At 47.2% G+C, this 25,847-nt stretch overlaps 1 protein-coding gene across 1 annotated transcript in view; it reads left to right on the forward strand.

Annotated features, from left to right (window-relative positions):
- Positions 1-25,847, forward strand: part of LOC115156479 (receptor-type tyrosine-protein phosphatase mu-like) — a 225,320-nt gene that overhangs the window by 127,388 nt on the left and 72,085 nt on the right. The window contains exons 13-16 of the mRNA XM_029703901.1: positions 2,803-3,079; positions 7,980-8,016; positions 10,427-10,501; positions 20,679-20,814. Of these exons, the coding sequence (XP_029559761.1) occupies positions 2,803-3,079; positions 7,980-8,016; positions 10,427-10,501; positions 20,679-20,814 (525 nt within the window). The remainder of the gene's footprint in view (positions 1-2,802; positions 3,080-7,979; positions 8,017-10,426; positions 10,502-20,678; positions 20,815-25,847) is intronic.

Raw genomic sequence — 25,847 nt, forward strand, 5'->3', positions numbered from 1 at the left:
TGTGGTAGCCATGCTGGTTAAGTGTGCCTTGAATTCTAAATCAATCACAGACAGTGCCACCAGCAGAGCACCCCCATACCTTCACACCTCCTCCTCCATGCTTCACAGTGGGAACCACACATGCGGAGATCATCTGTTCACCTACTCTGCGTCTCACAAAGACATGGCGGTTGGAACCAAACATCTCAAATTTGGACTCACCAGACCAAAGAACAGATTTCCACCAGTCTAATGTCCATTGCTTGTGTTTCTTGGCCAAAGCAAGTCTCTTCTTATTATTGGCGTCCTTTAGTAGTGGTTTCTTTGCTGAAATTCGACCATGAAGGCTTGATTCGCGCAGTGTACTCTAAACAGTTTATGTTGAGATGTCTGTTACTTGAACTCTGTGAAGCATTTATTTGGGCTGCAATCTGAGGCTGGTAACTCTAATGAACTTATTCTCTGCAGCAGAGGTAACTCTGGGTCTTCCTTTCCTGTGGCGGTCCTCGTGAAAGCCAGTTTCATCATTGAGCTTGATAGTTTTTGCAACTGCACTTGAAGAAACTTTCAAAGTTCTTAACATTTTCCAGATTGACTGACCTTACTGTTTTAAAGTAATGATGGACTGTTTCTCTTTGCTTATTTGAGCTGTTCTTGCCATAATATGGACTTGGTCTTTTACCAAATAGGGATGGATATCTTCTGTATACCACGCCTACCTTGTCACAACACAACTCAAATGCGTTAAGAAGGAAAGAAATTCAAAAAATTTACTTTTAACAAGTCACACATGTTAATTGAAATGCATTCCATGTGACTACCTCATGAAGCTGGTTGAGAGAATGCCAAGGGTGTGCAAAGCTGTCATCTTGTTGTAGGGAGGCTACTTTGAAGTACAGTATCTCAAATATTAAATATATTTTGATTTATTTAGCACTTTTTTGGTTACTACATGATTCCATGTGTGTTATTTCATAGTTTTGATGTCTTCACTATTATTCTACAATGTAGAAAATATTAAAAATAAAGAAAAACCCTTGAATGAGTAGGTGTGTCCAAACTTTTGACTGGTACTGTACGTGTTCGTGAGAGTCTCACCTTTCATATTAGTCTGTTGCCCAAACTGTTGGGACAAGATATCCCTACGTTAACCTGACAGATTTTTATGGGGATTGTTTTATTATGCTAATTAGATTGCTGTGGCGGTGCAGACATCGACCTAAGGGAGTTAAGCTAGAAACGTCAATCAATCTTTAAAACGTGCACTGGAATATTGTGTTCTAATACAACTTTTTCGATATAAATTTGATACTTTTTCAACTATTAAACTTTTTGTCCTCCGTGTCTGAAAACACAAATAAACAACATCTAATTCTGAGCCTATGGTCTAAGCTACAACACAGTGAGGTCAGGCCATATGCTGCGAGCTAAAGCCAACAACCAATCAACCATAAAGATGAATGTAAACGGAATGATAATCTGACTTTAGGATTTTCTAATATATCTAATATATTCCAGGTTTGTCTGGAAAACGTGTGTTGGAAAGGTTATCTGGGAATAATAAAGTGAACGGTGTATAAATATAGTTGATTAAATTACATAAGTCTATGTTAACTACTAGCGCCTCCCTCTGCCTCTAATGGCCTTTTCCCAGATGTCTGTCGTTATTAATAGCTGCTGAATGTATAAAATATTAGCTGTGCTTAGAGCGTTCTCTGTCTTAATTCACCCTTTTGTCTTTATACACTGAGTGTACAAAACATTAGGAACACCTTCCTAATACTGAGCTACAACCAGAGTGGTCTAGTCCCCCCAATGTTGAAGTGGAACCACAGTGGTCTAGTCCCCCCAATGTTGAAGTGGAACCACAGTGGTCTAGTCCCCCCAATGTTGAAGTGGAACCACAGTGGTCTAGTCCCCCCCAATGTTGAAGTGGAACCACAGTGGTCTAGTCCCCCCAATGTTGAAGTGGAACCACAGTGGTCTAGTCCCCCCCAATGTTGAAGTGGAACCACAGTGGTCTAGTCCCCCAATGTAGAAGTGGAACCACAGTGGTCTAGTCCCCCCAATGTAGAAGTGGAACCACAGTGGTCTAGTCCCCCCAATGTTGAAGTGGAACCACAGTGGTCTAGTCCCCCCAATGTTGAAGTGGAACCATGTAATTCTGTCAGAGCCTTCCTTATAGAACAGTCATCCAGTGTTAGTAGTGACTTTGGTCTCTCTCTCTCTTCTACTTAGTTCAGCTGGACTGGGTGGAGAGAGGAGATAACATATGAACTGCTGCTGAGAGGTTTACAGGAGGAATCACAACCCTAATGAAACGTCTCCTAATGAGAGCAGAGGGCAGGTGAAGTCAGGACACCAGGGTCACAGAAGGACAGGATGAGGGAACTAAAAAGACAAGAGAGTTTAGTTTCGTAGAAAAACATATCAGGTGTGAGGTGATAATAGTCGTACTGAAACAGGATACGGTATTAAATGTTTCTTCTACGTATTCATCATCCAGCACCACCCCAACGTTTTAGAAATGTCCCTTTAAGGATAAAGTATGAAGGTTAAAGTATTACAGGTTTAACTGGGTTTCTTGGTAAGCAAATTAAAAGAAATTAGTTTGATATTTAAAATCGAACAAATCAATTATTTTAGAAATCTGCTTTGTTTATTCTTGAATATTGTATTCACGTATCCCCCCATATTCTCCTTCCCCCTTATCCCCTCTCTCCCCTCCTTCTCCCCCTCTTCCCTACTTCTCCCCCTCTCTCCCCCCTCTCTCCCCCTCTCTCCGCTCCTTCTCCCCCCCTCTCTCCTCCTTCTCCCCCTCAGTGTATACCAGGTGGTGGTAGAAGAGGAGAGGCCTCGGAGGGCGAGGAGGGGTGCGGTTGAGATTCTCCGCTGTTACCCTGTCCCCATCCACTTCCAAAACTCCACGGTCCTAAACTCCCAGTACTACTTCACAGCTGAGTTCCCTGCCGTAGGGCTACAGGCTCCTCAACCCTTCACTGTGGGAGACAACAAGACCTACAGTGGATACTGGAACGCCCCCCTACTGCCTCAGAAGAGCTACAGCATCTACTACCAGGCTGTCAGCACGGCTAACGGGGTGGGTACCTCTACTAGGGATATTAAGGTATTGGTGTGGGTGTTAATGGTTGTTCTAGTGGTATTATGGTAATGGATACTGGAACGCCCCCCTACTGCCCCAGAAGAGCTACAGCATCTACTACCAGGCTGTCAGCACGGCTAACGGGGTGGGTACCTCTACTAGGGATATTAAGGTATTGGTGTGGGTGTTAATGGTTGTTCTAGTGGTATTATGGTAATATTTACTGGAACGCCCCCCTATTGCCTCAGAAGAGCTACAGCATCTACTACCAGGCTGTCAGCACGGCTAACGGGGTGGGTATCTCTACTAGGGATATTACGGTATTGGTGTGGGTGTTAATGGTTGTTCTAGTGGTATTATGGTAATGGATACTGGAACGCCCCCCTACTGCCCCAGAAGAGCTACAGCATCTACTACCAGGCTGTCAGCATGGCTAATGGGTTAGGTACCTCTACTAGGGATATTACGGTATTGGTGTGGGTGTTAATGGTTGTTCTAGTGGTATTATGGTAATGGTTACTGGAACGCCCCCCTGCTGCCCCAGAAGAGCTACAGCATCTACTACCAGGCTGTCAGCATGGCTAATGGGGTAGGTACCTCTACTAGGGATATTACGGTATTGGTATGGGTGTTAATGGTTGTTCTAGTGGTATTATGGTAATGGTTACTGGAACGCCCCCCTATTGCCTCAGAAGAGCTACAGCATCTACTACCAGGCTGTCAGCACGGCTAACGGGGTGGGTACCTCTACTAGGGATATTAAGGTATTGGTGTGGGTGTTAATGGTTGTTCTAGTGGTATTATGGTAATGGATACTGGAACGCCCCCCTACTGCCCCAGAAGAGCTACAGCATCTACTACCAGGCTGTCAGCACGGCTAACGGGGTGGGTACCTCTACTAGGGATATTAAGGTATTGGTATGGCAGGGCTCCAGACTAACGTTTTCCCCTGGATGTACTGGTGCCACCAACACCATGATTTGGTGACACACCTCCCCCATATGTCATTATCTTACTCCTTATAAGGCACTGCATCTCAGTGCTTGAGGCGTCACTACAGACACCCTGGTTCGATATCCAGGCTGTATCACACCCGGCCGTGATTGGGAGTCCCATGGGGCGGCGCACAATTGGCCCAGTGTCGTCCGGGTTTGGCCGGTGGTTGTGGTGGTGGTGGTGGTGATGGTTGTGGTGATGGTGATGATGGGGTTTGGCCGGTGAAGGCCGTCATTGTAAATAAGAATGTGTTCTTAAACAGATTTTTGATTAGTCCACATTTTTAAAAACAGCTTGAAAACTGATGCTTTATTTAAAGTCGAAATGATAGACTAACAGCTGACTTTAGGGACTGTAGTGTGAGGTGATAGACTGTAGTGTGAGGTGATAGACTGTAGTGTGTGGTGATAGACTGTAGTGTGAGGTGATAGACTGTAGTGTTAAGTGATAGACTGTAGTGTGTGGTGATAGACTGTAGTGTTAAGTGATAGACTGTAGTGTGTGGTGATAGACTGTAGTGTGTGGTGATAGACTGTAGTGTGTGGTGATAGACTGTAGTGTGAGGTGATAGACTGTAGTGTGTGGTGATAGACTGTAGTGTGTGGTGATAGACTGTAGTGTGTGGTGATAGACTGTAGTGTGTGGTGATAGACTGTAGTGTTAGGTGATAGACTGTAGGGATGGTGGTGGTGGTGGTGGTGGTGGTGGTTGTGTTGATGGTGGTGGTGGTGGCTGTGGGGGTGGTGGTGGTGGTGGTGGTTGTGGTGGTGGTGGTGGTTGTGGTGGTGTGGTGATGATGGTGGTGGTGGTGGTGGTTGTGGTGGTGGTGGTGGCTGTGGTGATGGTGGTGGTTGTGGTGATGATGGTGATGGTGGTGGTGATGGTGGTTGGGGTGGTGGTTGGGGTGGTGGTGGTTGTGGTGATAGTGGTGGTTGTGGTGATGATGGTGGTGGTGGTTGTGGTGGTGGTTGTGGTGGTGGTTGTGGTGATGGTGATGGTGGTTATGGTGGTGGTGGTGGTTGTTTTGGTGATGGGGAATGGTATTAGGCAGGTTCAACAACAACAGTGTCGTGGATTGTTCAGAGTGCAGCCTCTTTCCTCTCTAGCTCCTCTCTCCATCATCAAGTGGCACTTGGCTCTCCTCCTCCACTCCTCCTCTCCTCCTCCTCTCCGGCTCTCTACAAAGCAAAGCTAAGCAGTGGCAGAGAGTTCAATGGTGACTTGAAGAGATCTGGTCCGGAATGAAAATGGACCTTAAACAGGGTGCTTAAGGAGTTACCACACGTCTTAGATAGAGAGGATAGAGAGATAGAGGGGGAGAGAGACAGAGAGAAATGTTAGAAAGAGAGACAGACAGAGAGAGAGAGAGAGATGTTAGAGAGAGAGAGAGAGAGACAGACAGAGAGAGAGAGAGACAGACAGAGAGATGTTAGAGAGACAGACAGAGATAAATGTTAGAAAGAGAGACAGACAGAGAGAGAGAGAGAGATGTTAGAGAGAGAGACAGACAGAGAGATGTTAGAGAGAGAGAGAGAGACAGACAGAGAGAGAGACAGACAGAGAGATGTTAGAGAGAGAGAGAGAGAGACAGACAGAGAGAGAGACAGACAGAGAGATGTTAGAGAGACAGACAGAGATAAATGTTAGAGAGAGAGAGACAGAGAGAGATGTGTTAGAGAGCTGGAGAAGAGAACAGAGAACACATGACAGAGGGGGGATTAAGGAGTTTACTCTCTGAAGAAAGTGTATTTCTCGTTCCAAAACTTTCTAGGGTGAATTGGAGTACCGTAATCAATTATTACAATCACGATCAAAACATTCTATCTGGGCCTTTGCTAACTGAATTAGGTGTACTAATGCAGCATCACAGCCAGTAGGCTCTCCAGGAATGAAGTTGAAGAACCCTGCTACTGTAGTCTGGATGCTGTCAACGTATTTTAGAAATGAGGAGCCTCCAACAGGTCAGAAACAGTAGAAACCATGTTGTCAACATCTATCGATGGTGTACACAGTGTGAACACCAGCGTTATCATAATCAAACTGGCACACGGCTGTTACAGGTTTTGGGTTTTTCTCTCGATTGCGTTTTCTATTTTCGAGGTTCTTCTTCTTTTTTGGGGGGGGATTTTGGTTGGTGGACCGCATCCGACTTTTAGGTGCTTACACGACACATACTGTACTGGTGTTTGACGCCATTCTCTGCCTTCTCTGCCTACCAAATTGGGGAAAGGGAAAATTGCTCTGCCAACTAGTAAAACCCTCTAAAAAATAAAAAAAATAAAAAACACCAGCCATTCCACTGTTTAATCCTGTCTAGTCCTACTTCAGACCAACGGTCCTATTTCAAGGTTGATTGTCTTTTGGGTGTGGCATACTGATTGGATTCATTCTCGTTGGTCAGGACGTGTTTGCACCTGTTGTCCTCGTTAGTAAGAAGGCGTTTCTTCTGTGCAGACACAGCTGATATTTAAGAGCTATTGGCTCAGTGCTCCCCGTGTTGGTAGAACACGGCACTTCCAAACACCAGGGTTGTGGGTTTGAATCCCACGGGGGACCAGTACGAAACTGAATGCACTCACTCTACTGTAAGTCGCTCTGGATAAGAGTGATTGCTAAATGTACAAGAAATGAAAGGCTTCTGTTGTAAAAACAGATGTTGGAAGAGATACACCTTGTGTTTAGCGTGTTCCCTTTACGTTGTTGAACTGAGCCTTACCTGTATTTCTCCTGTTCTTACGTTGTTGAACGGAACCTGTATTTCTCCTGTTTGCTCCACCCACTTCTCCGTTCTAAGTTAGTCTGGGTAAATTTTTCTTAGTTGTCTGATAGTCGGTGTTTTTTAAAATGGGTTCTGAAAGCCCAGCCCATTGGGTGTCCATGGTGGGATCTTTTATGACCCAACTAGAGTTGCTTGGCCACCACTTAGTAGAACCCCCCCCCCCCCCCTTCATGACTCCCTTCCGGAAAACCGTTTTTAAAACCCGACCGGTTTCGGTTTGTTTGTTAGTTCCCTTCTGTTGAGAGCGTTCACCTTTTTATTGGGAACGTTAACACAAGGAATCTCTTCTTTAGTCCATCACAGATAAATAAATAAAAAAAAACTTAGATCCTGTGAAGGGGGCCAGGAAGTTACAACAGTCCCTCAGAGGTGTAAGAATAACTAGGAGTATTAAACGAGGGTCTTTGCTCTAACTGTCAAGGAAGTCCTGATGTTTTGAATAACACGGCTCAGCGTAACATCCACTCCAGCCGTTCACTCTCATGTTCAATCTCACCACTGTAGTGACTGACTAATTCAATGTTGGAATTGTTCAGTAGACTTACGATTTATAAAATGTGATGAAAATTGATGTGGACCAAGGTCCAACAGAAACACTGAGGCAGAGGAGCGGATTGAGTAGTGAATGAATGAATTGGTTAATTGGATCGTCTCATTGTTAATGTGACATATTTTGTTAAATGAATGTGCCTACTGCAACACACACACACACACACACACACACACACACACACACACACACACACACACCACGTTCTTCTCATGACCTTCTCTCCTGTCTGTCTATTGGTCGATGTTGAAGAGTTTGCACACAGGGACAGTGCGGTGTGTGCGTGCTAGTATGCGTGTGTTTCTGCGTGGGCACACCCCCCCACACCCCACATACACACACACACACCCCACACACACAACCCCCCCTCCCCCACACACACACCCCACACACACAACCCCCCCTCCCCCACACACACACCCCCACACCCCCCCCCACACACACCCCACACACACAACCCCCCCCCCACACCACACCCCCCCCCCCACACACACACACACACCCCCCCCCCCCCCCCCCCCCACACACATAGCTAACTGTTCTTTTGATCTTCTTTCTGTCTTGTCACACAGGAGACCAAGATTGACTGTGTCCGAGTCGCCACCAAAGGTAGGACCACACCAAGTCACGTGTACACGTCCCTGAATCCCCGCGGTTCACTGAGGACGTCGACGACGTCATGTCTAGTATTCTAACGTGACCTGCACACCTTTTATTAAAGAGCTGACAACATGAACTAGTTAGAACAACAGTCTTTATGTAGGTAGCCTTGAAATAAGGTGTTGGCAAACAGAGAAACAGCATGGCACACCCTCACACGTCTCAGAAACACTGTTTTGCCTTCAAGCACTGTTATTCAGCTCACACACACACACGCACACACACACACACACACACACACGTTGTTATTCAGCTCGTCACACACACACACACACACACACACGTTGTTATTCAGCTCGTCACACACACACACACACACGCTGTTATTCAGCTCGACACACACACACACACACACGTTGTTATTCAGCTCGTCACACACACACACACACACGTTGTTATTCAGCTCGTCACGCACACACACACACACACACACGCTGTTATTCAGCTCGACACACACACACACACACACGTTGTTATTCAGCTCGTCACGCACACACACACACACACACACACACACACATTGTTATTCAGCCTGTCTTGCTGGTCCAGACATTAAGGTGAAGCAGCTTAAACACTATTGATCAGGAGAGGGATTGATAATGCAGGAGGGGGGGGGGGGAGATGGGATTGGTCATATGCACACGTGCACACACAGACTTATCCAACCACACACAGGCTTCACACACACACAGGCTTCACACACACACACAGACACACATGAACACACAGACACATTGGCTACACACAGCTCAGTGAAGCCCTACAATAGTAAATCTCAGCCTCATTCCTCTCGTTAGATTAACAAGGCCTGCCGCTTAGTCAACAGCAACGGTCAGAATTGGTACATCGAGTGATAATCAAGTTGACCTGAAAGAGCTGGTCAAACGGCTAACTGCACAAGGCTGAGAGAGCTAACGACGACACGCATTAGGTGAAATAGACTGAAACGGTCATGTAAATTCACGTGTAGCACGTTAGCCTAGAGTTTAAGGTTCAGATACAGCTCTTTTTTTATTAACAAACAAGGAATTACATGATTATCTTCTGTAACAATGAGAGTTTCTTTTTTTTTCCTGCATTAATGTTGCCTGGTGACTGAGATTTTGTTTGTATGGCTATTTTGAGTTTCAGTGTGGCCTCTCTTTTTCTCTCTCTCCCCTCTCGCTCGCTCTCAACTCCTGCTCTCGTCTCTCTCCTCTCCCCTCTCTCCCTCCCTCCCCCTCTCTCTCCTTTTACATCACCCCCTGTCTGCATGGACACTGTGTGCCCTCTTCTATCTTTCTCTCTCTCTTCTCTTTCTCTCTGCATGGACACTGTGCCTCCTCCTTCCTCTCTCTCTCTCTCTCTCTACATGGACACTGTGCCTCCTTCCTCTCTCTCTCTCCTGCATGGCACTGTGCCTCCTTCCCTCTCTCTCTTTCTACATGGACACTGTGCCTCCTCCTCTTCCTCTCTCTCTCTCTACATGGACACTGTGCCTCCTCCTTCCTCTCCTCTCTCTCTACATGGACACTGTGCCTCCTCCTTCCTCTCTCTCTCTCTGCAGGGACACTGGCCTCCTCTCTCTCTCTCTCTACATGGACACTGTGCCTCCTCCTTCCTCTCTCTCTCTCTGCATGGACACTGTGCCTCCTTCCTGTCTCTCTCTCTGCATGGACACTGTGCCTCCTCCTTCCTCTCTCTCTCTCTGCATGGACACTGTGCCTCCTCCTTCCTCTCTCTCTCTCTGCATGGACACTGTGCCTCCTTCCTCTCTCTCTCTTCTGCATGGACACTGTGCCTCCTTCCCTCTCTCTCTCTCTGCATGGACACTGTGCCTCCTTCCTTTCTCTCATCTCTGCATGGACACTGTGCCTCCTCCTTCCTCTCTCTCTCTCTGCATGGGACACTGTGCCTCCTCCTTCCTCTCCTCTCTCTCTGCAGGACACTGTGCCTCCTTCCTCTCTCTCTCTCTGCATGGACACTGTGCCTCCTTCCTCTCTCTCTCTCTGCATGGACACTGTGCCTCCTCCTTCCTCTCTCTCTCTCTCTGCATGGACACTGTGCCTCCTCCTCTCTCTCTCTCTGCATGGACACTGTGCCTCCTTCCTCTCTCTCTCTCTGCATGGACACTGTGCCTCCTCCTTCCTCTCTCTCTCTCTGCATGGACACTGTGCCTCCTCCTCCTCTCTCTCTCTGCATGGACACTGTGCCTCCTCCTTCCTCTCTCTCTCTCTGCATGACACTGTGCCTCCTTCCTCTCTCTCTCTCTCTGCATGGACACTGTGCCTCCTCCTTCTCTCTCTCTCTCTCTGCATGGACACTGTGCCTCCTCCTTCCTCTCTCTCTCTCTCTGCATGGACACTGTGCCTCCTCTCAGCTGCCATACTGGTGACTCAGCTCACTACTCCGTACATCCGCATCGCGCCTGCGGCTGGTGACGACCAACTAACAGGTTAGACTCTCTGCTCAACCCATCTCTGGAGCAGCCATTTCCTGCATCACCTACATGTATGAGACAGCAAATGGGGGGGGGGGGTTGTTAATAACATGAATTTGTTGACTCTGCCCAGCCCTTTGCCTTTCTTCTGTCTGTCCTAATTACTCCGTCCGACAGGCTAGCTTCTCTGTCTGTCCTAATTACTCCGTCCGACAGGCTAGCTTCTCGGGCTGTCCTAATTACTCCGTCCGACAGGCTAGCTTCTCGGGCTGTCCTAATTACTCCGTCCGACAGGCTAGCTTCTCGGGCTGTCCTAATTACTCCGTCCGACAGGCTAGCTTCTCGGTCTGTCCTAATTACTCCGTCCGACAGGCAAGCTTCTCTGTCTGTCCTAATTACTCCGTCCGACTGGCAAGCTTCTCGGGCTGTCCTAATTACTCCGTCCGACAGGCTAGCTTCTCGGTCTGTCCTAATTACTCCGTCCAACAGGCAAGCTTCACTGTCTGTCCTAATTACTCCGTCCGACAGGCAAGCTTCTCGGTCTGTCCTAATTACTCCGTCCGACAGGCAAGCTTCTCGGTCTGTCCTAATTACTCCGTCCGACAGGCTAGCTTCTCGGTCTGTCCTAATATCTCTGTCTGACAGGATAGTATAGTCTAGCTCAGTATATTGCAGGGAGACACCCACCAGATGCACATTTTAGTTCTAGCCCAGCACTAATTAGCACACCTGTTTCAAATAAGCAACTAATCATCAAGCCTCTGATTATTTTAATAATGTGTTTATTGCTGGGTGTCACAGAATATGTCGTACTCTTCGGCGAATATGTCGTATTTGAGAGAGAAGGACCAAGGCGCAGCGGAAGTGTGGATACTCATGTTTTTAATGTTGAAAACAAAAGGAGTAGAGCATCCACTGAAAACCAATAAACAAAACAATGAACGGACTTACGATGTGACGGTGTGGCAGGCTATCCCAAATGCAGCAGTGCTCACAACAATTCCCCACAACCCCAAAGACAAACACACACACCTATATAGGACTTCCAATCAAAGGCAACTATACACACCTGCCTTCAATTGGAAGTCCCAATCATCAACATTAAACAAACACAAACCACCTGCCACATCCTAACCTAGACTAAGCAATATGCCCTCTGCTGGTCAGGACGTGACAGTACCCCCCCCTCAAGGTGCAGACTCCAGGATGCACCTAAAAAAGAAAACACAAGAAAATCCCCAATACCCCAACAAAACCAACAAACAATACCCCCTAAACCATAAGGGAGGGAAGGGAGGGTGGCTGCCGTCACCGACGGCACTGTGCTACACCCTCCCTCCCCAACCCACCTATCCTGGAGGTGGCTCAGGTGCTGGCCGTTCCAGGCAGTCGGGGCAGTCCGGCCAGTCTGGCGGCTCGGGACAGTCGGGGCAGTCTGGCAGCTCGGGACAGTCGGGGCAGTCTGGCAGCTCGGGGCAGTCTGGCAGCTCGGGACAGTCGGGGCAGTCTGGCAGCTCGGACAGTCGGGGCAGTCTGGCAGCTCGGGACGGTCTGGCAGTTCAGGGCAGTCTGGCCACGCCGGCAGTTCAGGGCAGTCTGGCCACGCCGGCAGTTCAGGGCAGTCTGGCCACGCCGGCAGTTCAGGGCAGTCTGGCCACGCCGGCAGTTCAGGGCAGTCTGGCCACGCCGGCAGTTCAGGGCAGTCTGGCCACTCCGGCAGTTCAGGGCAGTCTGGCCACTCCGGCAGTTCAGGGCAGTCTGGCCACTCCGGCAGTTCAGCGCAGTCTGGCCACTCCGGCAGTTCAGCGCAGTCTGGCCACTCCGGCAGTTCAGCGCAGTCTGGCCACTCCGGCAGTTCAGCGCAGTCTGGCCACTCCGGCAGTTCAGCGCAGTCTGACCTCTCTGGCGACTGTTGACTGGCGGGCAGCTCTGGCGACTGTTGACTGGCGGGCAGCTCTGGCGACTGTTGACTGGCGGGCAGCTCTGGCGACTGTTGACTGGCGGGCAGCTCTGGCGACTGTTGACTGGCGGGCAGCTCTGACGACTGTTGACTGGCGGGCAGCTCTGACGACTGTTGACTGGCGGGCAGCTCTGGCGACTGTGACTGGCGGGCAGCTCTGACGACGGTTTGACTGGCAGGCAGCTCTGACGACGGTTGACTGGCGGGCAGCTTTGACGACGGTTGACTGGCGGGCAGCTCTGACGACGGTTGACTGGCGGGCAGCTCTGACGACTGTGACTGGCGGGCAGCTCTGACGCCGTCAAACAGCCCTTGTGCCCCCCCCTAAAAAAATCTTGGGGGTGCCTCTCGGTCTCCCTTACCCGTCGTGTCTCCCAGTCCTCACCAGCCTTCTTCCGCTGCTTGGTCCTGTGTTGGTGGGGAATTCTGTCACAGAATATGTCGTACTCTTCGGCGAATATGTCGTATTTGAGAGAGAAGGACCAAGGCGCAGCGGAAGTGTGGATACTCATGTTTTTAATGTTGAAAACAAAAGGAGTAGAGCATCCACTGAAAACCAATAAACAAAACAATGAACGGACTTACGATGTGACGGTGTGGCAGGCTATCCCAAATGCAGCAGTGCTCACAACAATTCCCCACAACCCCAAAGACAAACACACACACCTATATAGGACTTCCAATCAAAGGCAACTATACACACCTGCCTTCAATTGGAAGTCCCAATCATCAACATTAAACAAACACAAACCACCTGCCACATCCTGACCTAGACTAAGCAATATGCCCTCTGCTGGTCAGGACGTGACAGTACCCCCCCCTCAAGGTGCAGACTCCGGGATGCACCTAAAAAAGAAAAACACAAGAAAATCCCCAATACCCCAACAAAACCAACAAACAATACCCCCTAAACCATAAGGGAGGGAAGGGAGGGTGGCTGCCGTCACCGACGGCACTGTGCTACACCCTCCCTCCCCAACCCACCTATCCTGGAGGTGGCTCAGGTGCTGGCCGTTCCAGGCAGTCGGGGCAGTCCGGCCAGTCTGGCGGCTCGGGACAGTCGGGGCAGTCTGGCAGCTCGGGACAGTCGGGGCAGTCTGGCAGCTCGGGGCAGTCTGGCAGCTCGGGACAGTCGGGGCAGTCTGGCAGCTCGGGACAGTCGGGGCAGTCTGGCAGCTCGGGACGGTCTGGCAGTTCAGGGCAGTCTGGCCACGCCGGCAGTTCAGGGCAGTCTGGCCACGCCGGCAGTTCAGGGCAGTCTGGCCACGCCGGCAGTTCAGGGCAGTCTGGCCACGCCGGCAGTTCAGGGCAGTCTGGCCACGCCGGCAGTTCAGGGCAGTCTGGCCACGCCGGCAGTTCAGGGCAGTCTGGCCACTCCGGCAGTTCAGGGCAGTCTGGCCACTCCGGCAGTTCAGGGCAGTCTGGCCACTCCGGCAGTTCAGGGCAGTCTGGCCACTCCGGCAGTTCAGGGCAGTCTGGCCACTCCGGCAGTTCAGCGCAGTCTGGCCACTCCGGCAGTTCAGCGCAGTCTGGCCACTCCGGCAGTTCAGCGCAGTCTGGCCACTCCGGCAGTTCAGCGCAGTCTGACCTCTCTGGCGCGACTGTTGACTGGCGGGGCAGCTCTGGCGACTGTTGACTGGCGGGCAGCTCTGGCGACTGTTGACTGGCGGGCAGCTCTGGCGACTGTTGACTGGCGGGCAGCTCTGGCGACTGTTGACTGGCGGGCAGCTCTGGCGACTGTTGACTGGCGGGCAGCTCTGACGACTGTTGACTGGCGGGCAGCTCTGACGACTGTTGACTGGCGGGCAGCTCTGACGACTGTTGACTGGCGGGCAGCTCTGACGACGGTTGACTGGCGGGCAGCTCTGACGACGGTTGACTGGCGGGCAGCTCTGACGACGGTTGACTGGCGGGCAGCTCTGACGACGGTTGACTGGCGGGCAGCTCTGACGACTGTTGACTGGCGGCAGCTCTGACGCCGTCAAACAGCCCTTGTGCCCCCCCCTAAAAAAATCTTGGGGGTGCCTCTCGGTCTCCCTTACCCGTCGTGTCTCCCAGTCCTCACCAGCCTTCTTCCGCTGCTTGGTCCTGTGTTGGTGGGGAATTCTGTCACAGAATATGTCGTACTCTTCGGCGAATATGTCGTATTTGAGAGAGAAGGACCAAGGCGCAGCGGAAGTGTGGATACTCATGTTTTTAATGTTGAAAACAAAAGGAGTAGAGCATCCACTGAAAACCAATAAACAAAACAATGAACGGACTTACGATGTGACGGTGTGGCAGGCTATCCCAAATGCAGCAGTGCTCACAACAATTCCCCACAACCCCAAAGACAAACACACACACCTATATAGGACTTCCAATCAAAGGCAACTATACACACCTGCCTTCAATTGGAAGTCCCAATCATCAACATTAAACAAACACAAACCACCTGCCACATCCTGACCTAGACAAAGCAATATGCCCTCTGCTGGTCAGGACGTGACACTGGGCTAGATCAAATCCTAGTGTAGCTACAAGGGCTGGGTAGATTGTCCTATGGTGAAACATCCTAACGATAATTCACCTGTCCTCTGGTGAAACATCCTAACGATATAACACCTGTCCTATGATGAAGCATCCTAACAGAATAACACCTGTCCTATGGATCCAAACAGTATTATACCTGTCCTATGATGAAGCATCCTAACGATATATCACCTGTCCTATGATGAAACATCCTAACAGTATTATACCTGTCCTATGGATCCTAACAGTATTATACCTGTCCTATGATGAGGCATCCTAACAGAATAACACCTGTCCTATGATGAAGCATCCTAACAGAATAACACCTGTCCTATGATGAAGCATCCTAACAGTATTATACCTGTCCTATGGATCCTAACAGTATTATACCTGTCCTATGGATCCTAACAGTATTATACCTGTCCTCTGGTGAAACATCCTAACGATATATACCTGTCCTATGATGAAGCATCCTAACAGAATAACACCTGTCCTATGATGAAGCATCCTAACAGTATAACACCTGTCCTATGATGAAGTATCCTAACAATATAACACTTGTCCTAAAATGAAGCATCCTAACAGAATAACACCTGTCCTATGGTAAAACATCCTAACAGAGTTTCAGTACTTCCTCATTTAATGTGTTAAAGTGAATCCGTTTTAATGAATATGTCTCATGATATATTCCATGAGATGTTAGTGACCTGCAGCACTGACAGAATGAAGCATATCAGCTATAATAATGTATTGTGTTCCTCATGATATATTCCATGATATGTTAGTGACCTGTAGCATTGACAGAACGAAGCATGTCAGCTATAATAATGTATTGTGTTCCTCATGATATACAGTAGATCTGATTTGCTTCTAAAAGTTCCAAAAATTAGAACATGGTAGAAATAGTTTTAGTTACTCGGCTCCGTGGTCCTGGAATTCTCTTTTGAACATTTTAAAATGTGACGATCTAGTTTCGTTGGCGGAGTTTAAACACTTGATCGATGTATATATTATAGAAGAGTGTAATTGTTTTTAGTCAAGATGTTTGTGTTTTTAAATGTTTTTGTTATACTGTATGTGTGTTTATAGTTGTGTTTAATGTTGTGTTTATAGTTGTGTTTAATGTTGTGTTTATAGTTGTGTTTAATGTTGTGTTTATAGTTGTGTTTAATGTTGTGTTTATAGTTGTGTTTAATGTTGTGTTTATAGTTGTGTTTAATGTTGTGTTTATAGTTGTGTTTAATGTTGTGTTTATAGTTGTGTTTAATGTTGTGTGAGTGTAATGTAATTTGGTTTGTCAGAAACGTTGTTCCCCTTGCTGCTATTGGATCAGGTCTCTGTTGGAAAATAGATATTTATCTCAATGAGAATGAACCTGTATAAATAAAGGTAAAAGAAAAAAGAAAAAAATCTAGCTACATGTATCTACCCTTACATCTGACACCAATATCCCTGTCTCCGTTCTCTGTGTGGACTGACAATCCTCCCGAGCTGGCGCAGCGGTCTAAGACACTACATCTCAGTGCTACAGGCGTCACTACAGACACCCTGGTTCGAATCCAGGCTTTATCACAACCGGCCGCGATTGGGAGTCCCATAGGGTGGCGCACAATTGGTCCAGTGTCGTCCGGGTTTGGCCGGGGTAGGCTGTCATTGTAAATAAGAATTTGTTCTTAACTGATTTGCCTAGTGGATAAAATTACAAACGTGGATCTAGTTGGACACTGTAGACGTTTGTAATTTCCCAACCAGAGATTCTCTCCGTATATATTTATCTCGATCGTTCTCTCTCCCTCTCTCTCCCTCCCTCCCTCCCTCTCTCTCTCTCTCCCTGTCAGACTAGTCTGTAGTTATCAGATTGTCCTGGAAAAGGGAAAACCATTCAATCAGTGGAAGTTGATAGTGACTAGTTCACACCGGTGTTGTTTCCTACCATTCTGAATTAAACATCTATATTTGAATCTAATCAACGTGTTAGATAGATGGAGAGAACATGTCAATCACACACACACAGAGAGAGAGAGAGAGAATAAACCCAGTCAAGCTAAGATTTCTATCATAATGTGTCATTCATTATGTATCCAGAAGGCAGCTGACGTTTCAGACAGTTGGAATTCTAACTACGTTGTCGTTTTTTCCTCAGGCCCGAGGCTGCGTCCTAAATTGCACCGCCTTTTTCCTATATAGTGCACTACTTTTGACCGTGGCCCAATAGGGGTTGACCCAAACCTGATTTGCTATAGGGATCTTTCTCATCTCGTCTGTTAAAGATAGACCCCTAGACTGATACTAGAGGTGGAGGTGAGCAGGAGAGAATACCATCATTCTAAACAGGCCCAGAGAGTGATATTTAGTGACTGTAGAATACTGTATAGTTACCCTAAACAGGCCCAGATTGTAGAATAGTTACCCTAAACAGGCCCAGAGAGTGATATTTAGTGACTGTAGAATAGTTACCCTAAACAGGCCCAGAGAGTGATATTTAGTGACTGTAGAATAGTTACCCTAAACAGGCCCAGAGAGTGATATTTAGTGACTGTAGAATAGTTACCCTAAACAGGCCCAGATAGTGATATTTAGTGACTGTAGAATAGTTACCCTAAACAGGCCCAGAGAGGGATAATTAGTGACTGTAGAATACTGTATAGTTACCCTAAACAGGCCCAGAGAGTGATATTTAGTGACTGTAGAATAGTTACTCTAAACAGGCCCAGAGAGTGATATTTAGTGACTGTAGAATAGTTACCCTAAACAGGCCCAGAGAGTGATATTTAGTGACTGTAGTGTAGTTACTCTAAACAGGCCCAGAGAGTGATATTTAGTGACTGTAGAATAGTTACCCTAAACAGGCCCAGATAGTGATATTTAGTGACTGTAGTGTAGTTACCCTAAACAGGCCAAGATAGGGATATTTAGTGACTGTAGAATAGTTACCCTAAACAGGCCCAGATAGTGATATTTAGTGACTGTAGTGTAGTTACCCTAAACAGGCCCAGAGAGGGATAATTAGTGACTGTAGAATACTGTATAGTTACCCTAAACAGGCCCAGATAGTGATATTTAGTGACTGTAGAATAGTTACCCTAAACAGGCCCAGATAGTGATATTTAGTGACTGTAGAATAGTTACCCTAAACAGGCCCAGAGAGGTATATTTGGTGACTGTAGAATAGTTACCCTAAACGGGCCCAGAGAGTGATATTTAGTGACTGTAGAATAGTTACCATAAACAGGCCCAGAGAGGGATAATTAGTGACTGTAGAATACTGTATAGTTACCCTAAACAGGCCCAGAGAGTGATATTTAGTGACTGTAGAATACTGTATAGTTACCCTAAACAGGCCCAGATAGTGATATTTAGTGACTGTAGAATAGTTACCCTAAACAGGCCCAGAGAGTGATATTTAGTGACTGTAGAATAGTTACCCTAAACAGGCCCAGATAGGGATATTTAGTGACTGTAGAATAGTTACCCTAAACAGGCCCAGAGAGTGATATTTAGTGACTGTAGAATACTGTATAGTTACCCTAAACAGGCCCACTTGCTAAGAGTATGGCGTCTGGTTTAAAGCTGTGAGTAGAAAAGACATCTCCATTTTTATGGAATGCCTATTTGAGATAGATAGGTTTACTAGCAGTTTACAGGCCTATTTGAGAGACCTTGAAACCAAATTCAACCGCTATGGATGGAATGAAACAGGATGTTTTCAGCAGTGAACCGTAGGCCTTAGAGCGATTTAGTTGTGAACTACTGTGCTTTCTGAAAGTATTCAGATCCCTTGACTTTTCCCACATTACGTTACAGCTGTTTTCTAAAATTTATTAAATTGTTTTTTTTTTCCCCCTCGTCAATCTACACCCAATACTCCATAATAGCAAAGCAAAAACAGTTATTTTTATACATTTTTTAGCTAATTTATAAAATATAATAAAGTGAAATATCACATTAAGATAAGTATTCAGACCCTTTACTCAGTACTTTGTTGTAGCACCTTTGGCAGTGATTACAGCCTCGAGTCTTCTTGGTTATGATGCTACAAGCTTGACACACCTGTATTTGGGGAGTTTCTCCCATTCTTCTCTGCAGATCCTCTCAAGCTCTGTCAGGTTGGATGGGGAGCTTCGCTGCACAGCTATTTTCAGGTCTCTCCAGAGATGTTTGATTGGGTTCAAGTCCGGGCTCTGGCTGGGCCACTCAAGGACATTCAGAGACTTGTTCCGAAGCCACTCCTGCGTTGTCTTGGCTGTGTGCTTAGGGTCGTTGTCCTGTTGGAAGGTAAACCTTTGCCCCAGTCTGAGGTCCTGAGCACTCTGGAGCAGGTTTTCATCAAGGATCTCTCTGTTCTTTGCTCTGTTCATCTTTGCTTCGATCCTGACTAGTCTCCCAGTCCCTGATGATGCCACCACCATGCTTCACCAACAGACGTGACGCTTGGCATTCAGCCCAAAGAGTTTAATCTTGGTTTTTCATCAGACCAGTTTTTATTAGGTGCCTTTTGGCAAAGTCCAAGCAGGCTGTCATGTGCCTTTTCCTGAGGAGTGGCTTCCGTCTGGCCACTCTACCATAAAGGCCTGATTGGTGGAGTGCTGCAGAGATGGTTGTCCTTCTGGAAGTTTCTCCCATCTCCACAGAGGAACTCTGGAGCTCTGTCAGAGTGACCATCGGGTTCTTGGTCACCTCCCTGACCAAGGCCCTTCTCCCCCGATTGCTCAGTTTGGTCGGGCAGCCAGCTCTAGGAAGAGTCTTGGTGGTTCCAAACTTCTTCCATTTAAGAATGATGGAGGCCACTGTGTTCTTGGGGACATTCAATGCTGCAGAAAGTTGTTGGTACCCTTTCCCAGATCAGTGCCGCGACAATCCTGACTTGGAGCTCTACGGACAATTCCTTCAACCTCATGGCTTGGTTTTTACTCTGACATGCACTGTCAACTGTGGGACCTTATATACACAGCTGTGTGCCTTTCCAAATCATGTCCAATCAATTGAATTTACCACTGGTGGACTCCAATCAAGTTGTAGAAACGTATCAAAGGATGACCAATGGAAACAGGAAGCACCTGAGCTCAATTTAGAGTCTCATAGCAAAGGACTATGTAAATAAGGTATTTCTGTTTTGTATTTTCTATATAAATTAGAAAAAATGTCTAAACCTGTTTTCGCTTTGTCATTATGGGGTATTGTGTATAGATTAATGAGTATTTTTTTTAAATTTTATTTAATCCATTTTAGATTAAGGCTGTAACATAACAAAATGTTTAAAATATCAAAGGGGTCTGAATACCTTCCGAAAGGCACTGTACATACAATATTAAAAGGTTAGGGATATGTCTTCCTTTAAACGCAGTACGACCAGTTAAACAGAACATGGACAAGACCTATTAGCCCAGATCAATGTAGATTAATCCACTACTCAATCCACTATTACACCATCACCACTTAGGACCACTAGGGATTTCACCTCGTTTAGTAAGATAGATAGGCATATTAGTAATAAGTAACAGTAGGAGATGTCTGCTAATGTCTTCGTATGTTGTTGTATAGGAGAGGCCACTCATAAGCCTGTTGTTGTATAGGAGAGGCCACTCATAAGCCTGTTGTATAGGAGAGGCCACTCATAAGCCTGTTGTATAGGAGAGGCCACTCATAAGCCTGTTGTATAGGAGAGGCCACTCATAAGCCTGTTTGTGTAGTTGTTAATGTTGTCTTGTTGTTGTTGTATAGGAGAGGCCACTCATAAGCCTGACGCAGTGGAACCAGAGAAACAGACAGACAACACAGTGAAGATAACCGGCGTCATCGCTGGCATCCTCCTCTTTGTCATCATCTTCCTCGGAGTCATCCTCCTCCTGAAGAAAAGGTAAGCCATTTAGTAGAAGTCAGACATTTTGTAGAAGTTAGATATTTTGTGTAAAGATGTGTTGCTATATGTTATGTGTCCTATATATATATTTAATATATTGCCGCTCTATGTTGATGTTATGTCACGTCTACAAACACTGTTACACAGTGAGACAAACTGAAGAAGACAAACATTTACAACATGGGGTACATTTGGACAGCTTGGTCGTTTACAATTGTAATCTGGAAGAAGTGGGTTTTTTTGTTGTTGTTTTACGAGTCTCTTCCACTCGTTTCCCCTGTTTTCTCTCTCTCTCTAAAGCACAGCAGTGTTGTCAGCGTTGTCAGCGCAAAACGTAAATAATGAATTTCATGATGTTGATACGCTACATTACGTCTGTTTACAGCTATGAGAAACAGTTTGCTGTGAAAGATGAATGTCTCCACGGCCCAATCATACAAGACGCACCACCCCGTTCAATGACAGTGGGTTGGAGACGGGAGGAAAAGGGAAAATATTTTGGAGTACTATAGAAGGGAAGATTAGAGAATAGTAGATAAGAAGGAAATAATGATGAAAGGCTGAAAGAGAAGGGGAAGGAAGAGAGGGAGGAGAGAGAGGGAATAGGGAGGGGGTAGAAGAGAACAGAGAGAGAGGGAATAGAGAGGGGGTAGAAGAGAAAGAGTGAACAGAGGGGGGCATTTGAAAAAGGAGAGAGAGAGAGAGAGGGAATAGAGAGCCTTCCTATAACCATGTATTGTAGCTTCAGACTAAGTTTACATTAGCCCCAGCCCCTGTTCTCCATGTCAAGCAGGCCTGAAATAACACAATGCCATTATATTTATGTGTGCTGTAGATTAGTTGGATGTGCTCTTATGTCCCAAAATGGCATCCTACTCCCTATATAGTGACTAGAGCCATATAGTGATAAAGTAGTGCACTATGTATTGAATAGGGGGCCATTTGATAACTGCATTCAATATCTGGACCGAAGGGACTGGCAAGGGGAAACACGCCTTGACAATAGCAGAGGGGGATACAGGCCTGTTTTCAAACTTTTATTATCTGGTCTTTCCCGCTGTAACTTTTAGTTTGAAGAGTTAGTTAAGGTAGTGGGAGTGGTAGACGGAGTGGTAGATGTAGTGGTAGATGTAGTGGTAGATGTAGTGGTAGATGTAGTGGTAGATGTAGTGGTAGATGTAGTGGTAGATGCTAGTTCCTTGGTTGAGGTGGGAGTGGTAGACGGAGTGGTAGATGCTAGTTCCTTGGTAATGGAGGTGGGAGTGGTAGATGTAGCGGTAGAAGCTAGTTCCTTGGTTGAGGTGGGAGTGGTAGATGTAGTGGTAGATGCTAGTTCCTTGGTTGTGGAGGTGGGAGTGGTAGATGCTAGTTCCTTGGTAATGGAGGTGGGAGTGGTAGATGCTAGTTCCTTGGTTGTGGGAGTGGTAGATGTAGTGGTAGATGCTAGTTCCTTGGTAATGGGGGTGGGAGTGGTAGATGTAGTGGTAGATGGTAGTTCTTTGGTAATGGAGGTGGGAGTGGTAGATGCTAGTTCCTTGGTTGTGGAGGTGGGAGTGGTAGATGTAGTGGTAGATGCTAGTTCCTTGGTAATGTAGGTGGGAGTGGTAGATATAGTGGTAGATGCTAGTTCCTTGGTAGTGGAGGTGGGAGTGGTAGATGCAAGTTCCTTGGTAACGGAGGTGGGAGTGGTAGATGCTTGTTCCTTGGAAGTGGAGGTGGGAGTGGTAGATGTTAGTTCCGTGGTTTTTGAGGTGGGAGTGGTAGATGCTAGTTCGTTGGTAATGGAGGTGGGAGTGGTAGATGCTTGTTCCTTGGTAGTGGAGGTGGGAGTGGTAGATGTTAGTTCCTTGGTTTTTGAGGTGGGAGTGGTAGATGTAGTGGTAGATGCTACTTCCTTGGTAATGGAGGTGGGAGTGGTAGATGTAGTGGTAGATGCTAGTTCCTTGGTAATAGGGATGGGAGTGGCAGATGTAGTGGTAGATGCGAGTTCCTTGGTTGTGGGAGTGTTAGATGCTAGTTCCTTGGTTGTGGAGGTGGGAGTGATAGATGTAGTGGTAGATGCGAGTTCCTTGGTTGTGGGAGTGTTAGATGCTAGTTCCTTGGTAATGGAGGTGGGAGTGGTAGATGATAGTTCCTTGGTAATGGAGGTGGGAGTGGTAGATGATAGTTCCTTGTTAATGGAGGTGGGAGTGGTAGATGCTAGTTCTTTGGTAATGGAGGTGGGAGTGGTTGATGTTGTGGTTGATGTTAGTTCCTTGGTTGTGGGAGTGGTAGATGCTTGTTCCTTGGTAATGAAGGTGGGAGTGGTAGATGCTAGTTCGTTGGTTGTGGGAGTGGTAGATGCTAGTTCCTTGGTAATGGAGGTGGGAGTGGTAGATCCTAGTTCCTTGGTTGTGGAGGCGGGAGTGGTAGATGCTAGTTCCTTGGTTGTGGGAGTGGTAGATGCTAGTTCCTTGGTAATGGAGGTGGGAGTGGTAGATGCTAGTTCGTTGGTAATGGAGGTGGGAGTGGTAGATGCTAGATCCTTGGTTGTGGAGGTGGGAGTTGTAGATGCTAGTTCCTTGGTTGTGGGAGTGGTAGATGCTATTTCCTTGGTAATGGAGGTGGGAGTGGTAGATGGAGTAGTTGATTCCAAATCCTTGTTAATGGAGGTGGGAGTGGTAGATGCTACTTCCTTGGTTGTGGAGGTTTGAGTGGTAGATATAGTGGTAGATGCTAGTTCCTTGGTTGTGGGAGTGGTAGATTCTAGTTCCTTGGTAATGGAGGTGGGAGTGGTAGATATAGTGGTAGATGCTAGTTCCTTGGTTGTGGGAGTGGTAGATTCTAGTTCCTTGGTAATGGAGGTGGGAGTGGTAGATGTAGTGGTAGATGCCAGTTCCTTGGTAGTGGAGGTGGGAGTGGTAGATGCTAGTTCCTTGGTAATGGAGGTTAGGGTGGTAGATGCTAGTTCCTTGGTAATGGAGGTAGGAGTGGTAGATGCTAGGTCCTTGGTAGTGGAGTTGGGAGTGGTAGATGCTAGTTCCTTGGTAATGGAGGTAGGAGTGGTAGATGCTAGTTCCTTGGTAATGTAGGTGGGAGTGGTAGATGCTAGTTCCTTGGTAGTGGAGGTGGGAGTGGTAGATGCAAGTTCCTTGGTAACGGAGGTGGGAGTGGTAGATGCTAGTTCGTTGGTAATGGAGGTGGGAGTGGTAGATGCTCCTTCCTTGGAAGTGGAGGTGGGAGTGGTAGATGCTATTTCCTTGGTGATGGAGGAGGGAGTGGTAGATGTAGTGGTAGATGCTAGTTCCTTGGTAATGGAGGTGGGAGTGGTAGATGCTATTTCCTTGGTAATGGAGGTGGGAGTGGTAGATGGAGTAGTTGATTCCAATTCCTTGGTAATGGAGGTGGGAGTGGTAGATGCTAGTTCCTTGGTTGAGGTGGGAGTTGTAGATGTAGTGGTAGATGCTAGTTCCTTGGTTGTGGAGGTGGGAGTGGTAGATATAGTGGTAGATGCTAGTTCCTTGGTAGTGGAGGTGGGAGTTATAGATGCTCGTTCCTTGGTAGCGGAGGTGGGAGTTGTAGATGCTAGTTCCTTGGTAATGGCAGGTGGGAGTTGTAGATGCTAGTTCCTTGGTAATGGAGGTGGGAGTGGTAGATGCAAGTTCCTTGGTAATCGAGGTGGGAGTGGTAGATGATAGTTCCTTGGAAGTGGAGGTGGGAGTAGTAGACGTAGTGGTAGATGCTAGATCCTTGGTTGTGGAAGTGGGAGTGGTAGATGTAGTGGTAGATGCTTGTTCCTTGGTTGTGGAAGTGGGAGTGGTAAATGCTACTTCCTTGGTTGTGGATCTGGGAGTGGTAGATATAGTAGTAGATGCTAGTTCCTTGGTTGTGGGAGTGGTAGATTTTAGTTCCTTGGTAATGGAGGTGGGAGTGGTAGATGTAGTGGTAGATGCTAGTTCCTTGGTAGTGGAGGTGGGAGTGGTAGATGCTAGTTCCTTGGTAGTGGAGGTGGGAGTGGTAGATTCTAGTTCCTTGGTAAGGGAGGTGGGAGTGGTAGATGCTAGTTCTTTGGGAGTGGTAGATTCTACTTCCTCGGTAATGGCAGGTGGGAGTGGTAGATGCTAGTTCCTTGGTAGTGGAGGTGGGAGTGGTAAACTGAGTGGTAGATGCTACTTCCTTGGTAATGGCAGGTGGGAGTGGTAGATGCTATTTCCTTGGTAATGGAGGTGGGAGTGGTAGATGTAGTGGTAGATGCTAGTTCCTTGGTTGTGGAGGTGGGAGTGGTAGATGTAGTGGTGATGCTAGTTCCTTGGTAAGGAGGTGGGAATAGTAGATGTAGTGGTAGATGCTAGTTCCTTGGTAGTGGAGATGGGAGTGGTAGATGTAGTGGTAGATGCTAGTTCCTTGGTGATGGAGGAGGCAGTGGTAGATGTAGTGGTAGATGCTAGATCCTTGGTTGTGGGAGTGGTAGATGCTAGGTCCTTAGTAATGGACGTTGGAGTGGTACATGCTTGTTCCTTGGTTTTGGAGGTGGGAGTGGTAGATGTAGTGGTAGCTGCTAGTTCCTTGTTTGTGGAGGTGGGAGTGGTAGATTCTAGTTCCTTGGTTTTGGAGGTGGGAGTGGTAGATGTAGTGGTAGATGCTAGATCCTTGTTTGTGGAGGTGGGAGTGGTAGATTCTAGTTCCTTGGTTTTGGAGGTGGGAGTGGTAGATGTAGTGGTAGATGCTAGTTCCTTGGTTGTGGGAGTGGTAGATGCTAGGTCCTTAGTAATGGACGTTGGAGTGGTACATGCTTGTTCCTTGGTAGTGGAGGTGGGAGTGGTCGATGCTAGTTCCTTGTTAATGGAGGTGGGAGTGGTAGATGCAAGTTCCTTGGTAATGGAGGTGGGAGTGGTAGATGCTAGTTCCTTGGTTGTGGAAGTGGGAGTGGTAGATGCTAGTTCCTTGGTTGTGGAAGTGGGAGTGGTAGATGTAGTGGTAGATGCTAGTTCCTTGGTTGTGGAGGTGGGAGTGGTAGATGCTAGTTCCTTGGTAATGGAGGTGGGAGTGGT

Source organism: Salmo trutta, chromosome 21 (assembly GCF_901001165.1).
Source record: "Salmo trutta chromosome 21, fSalTru1.1, whole genome shotgun sequence".
NCBI classification, from domain to species: Eukaryota; Metazoa; Chordata; class Actinopteri; order Salmoniformes; family Salmonidae; genus Salmo; species Salmo trutta.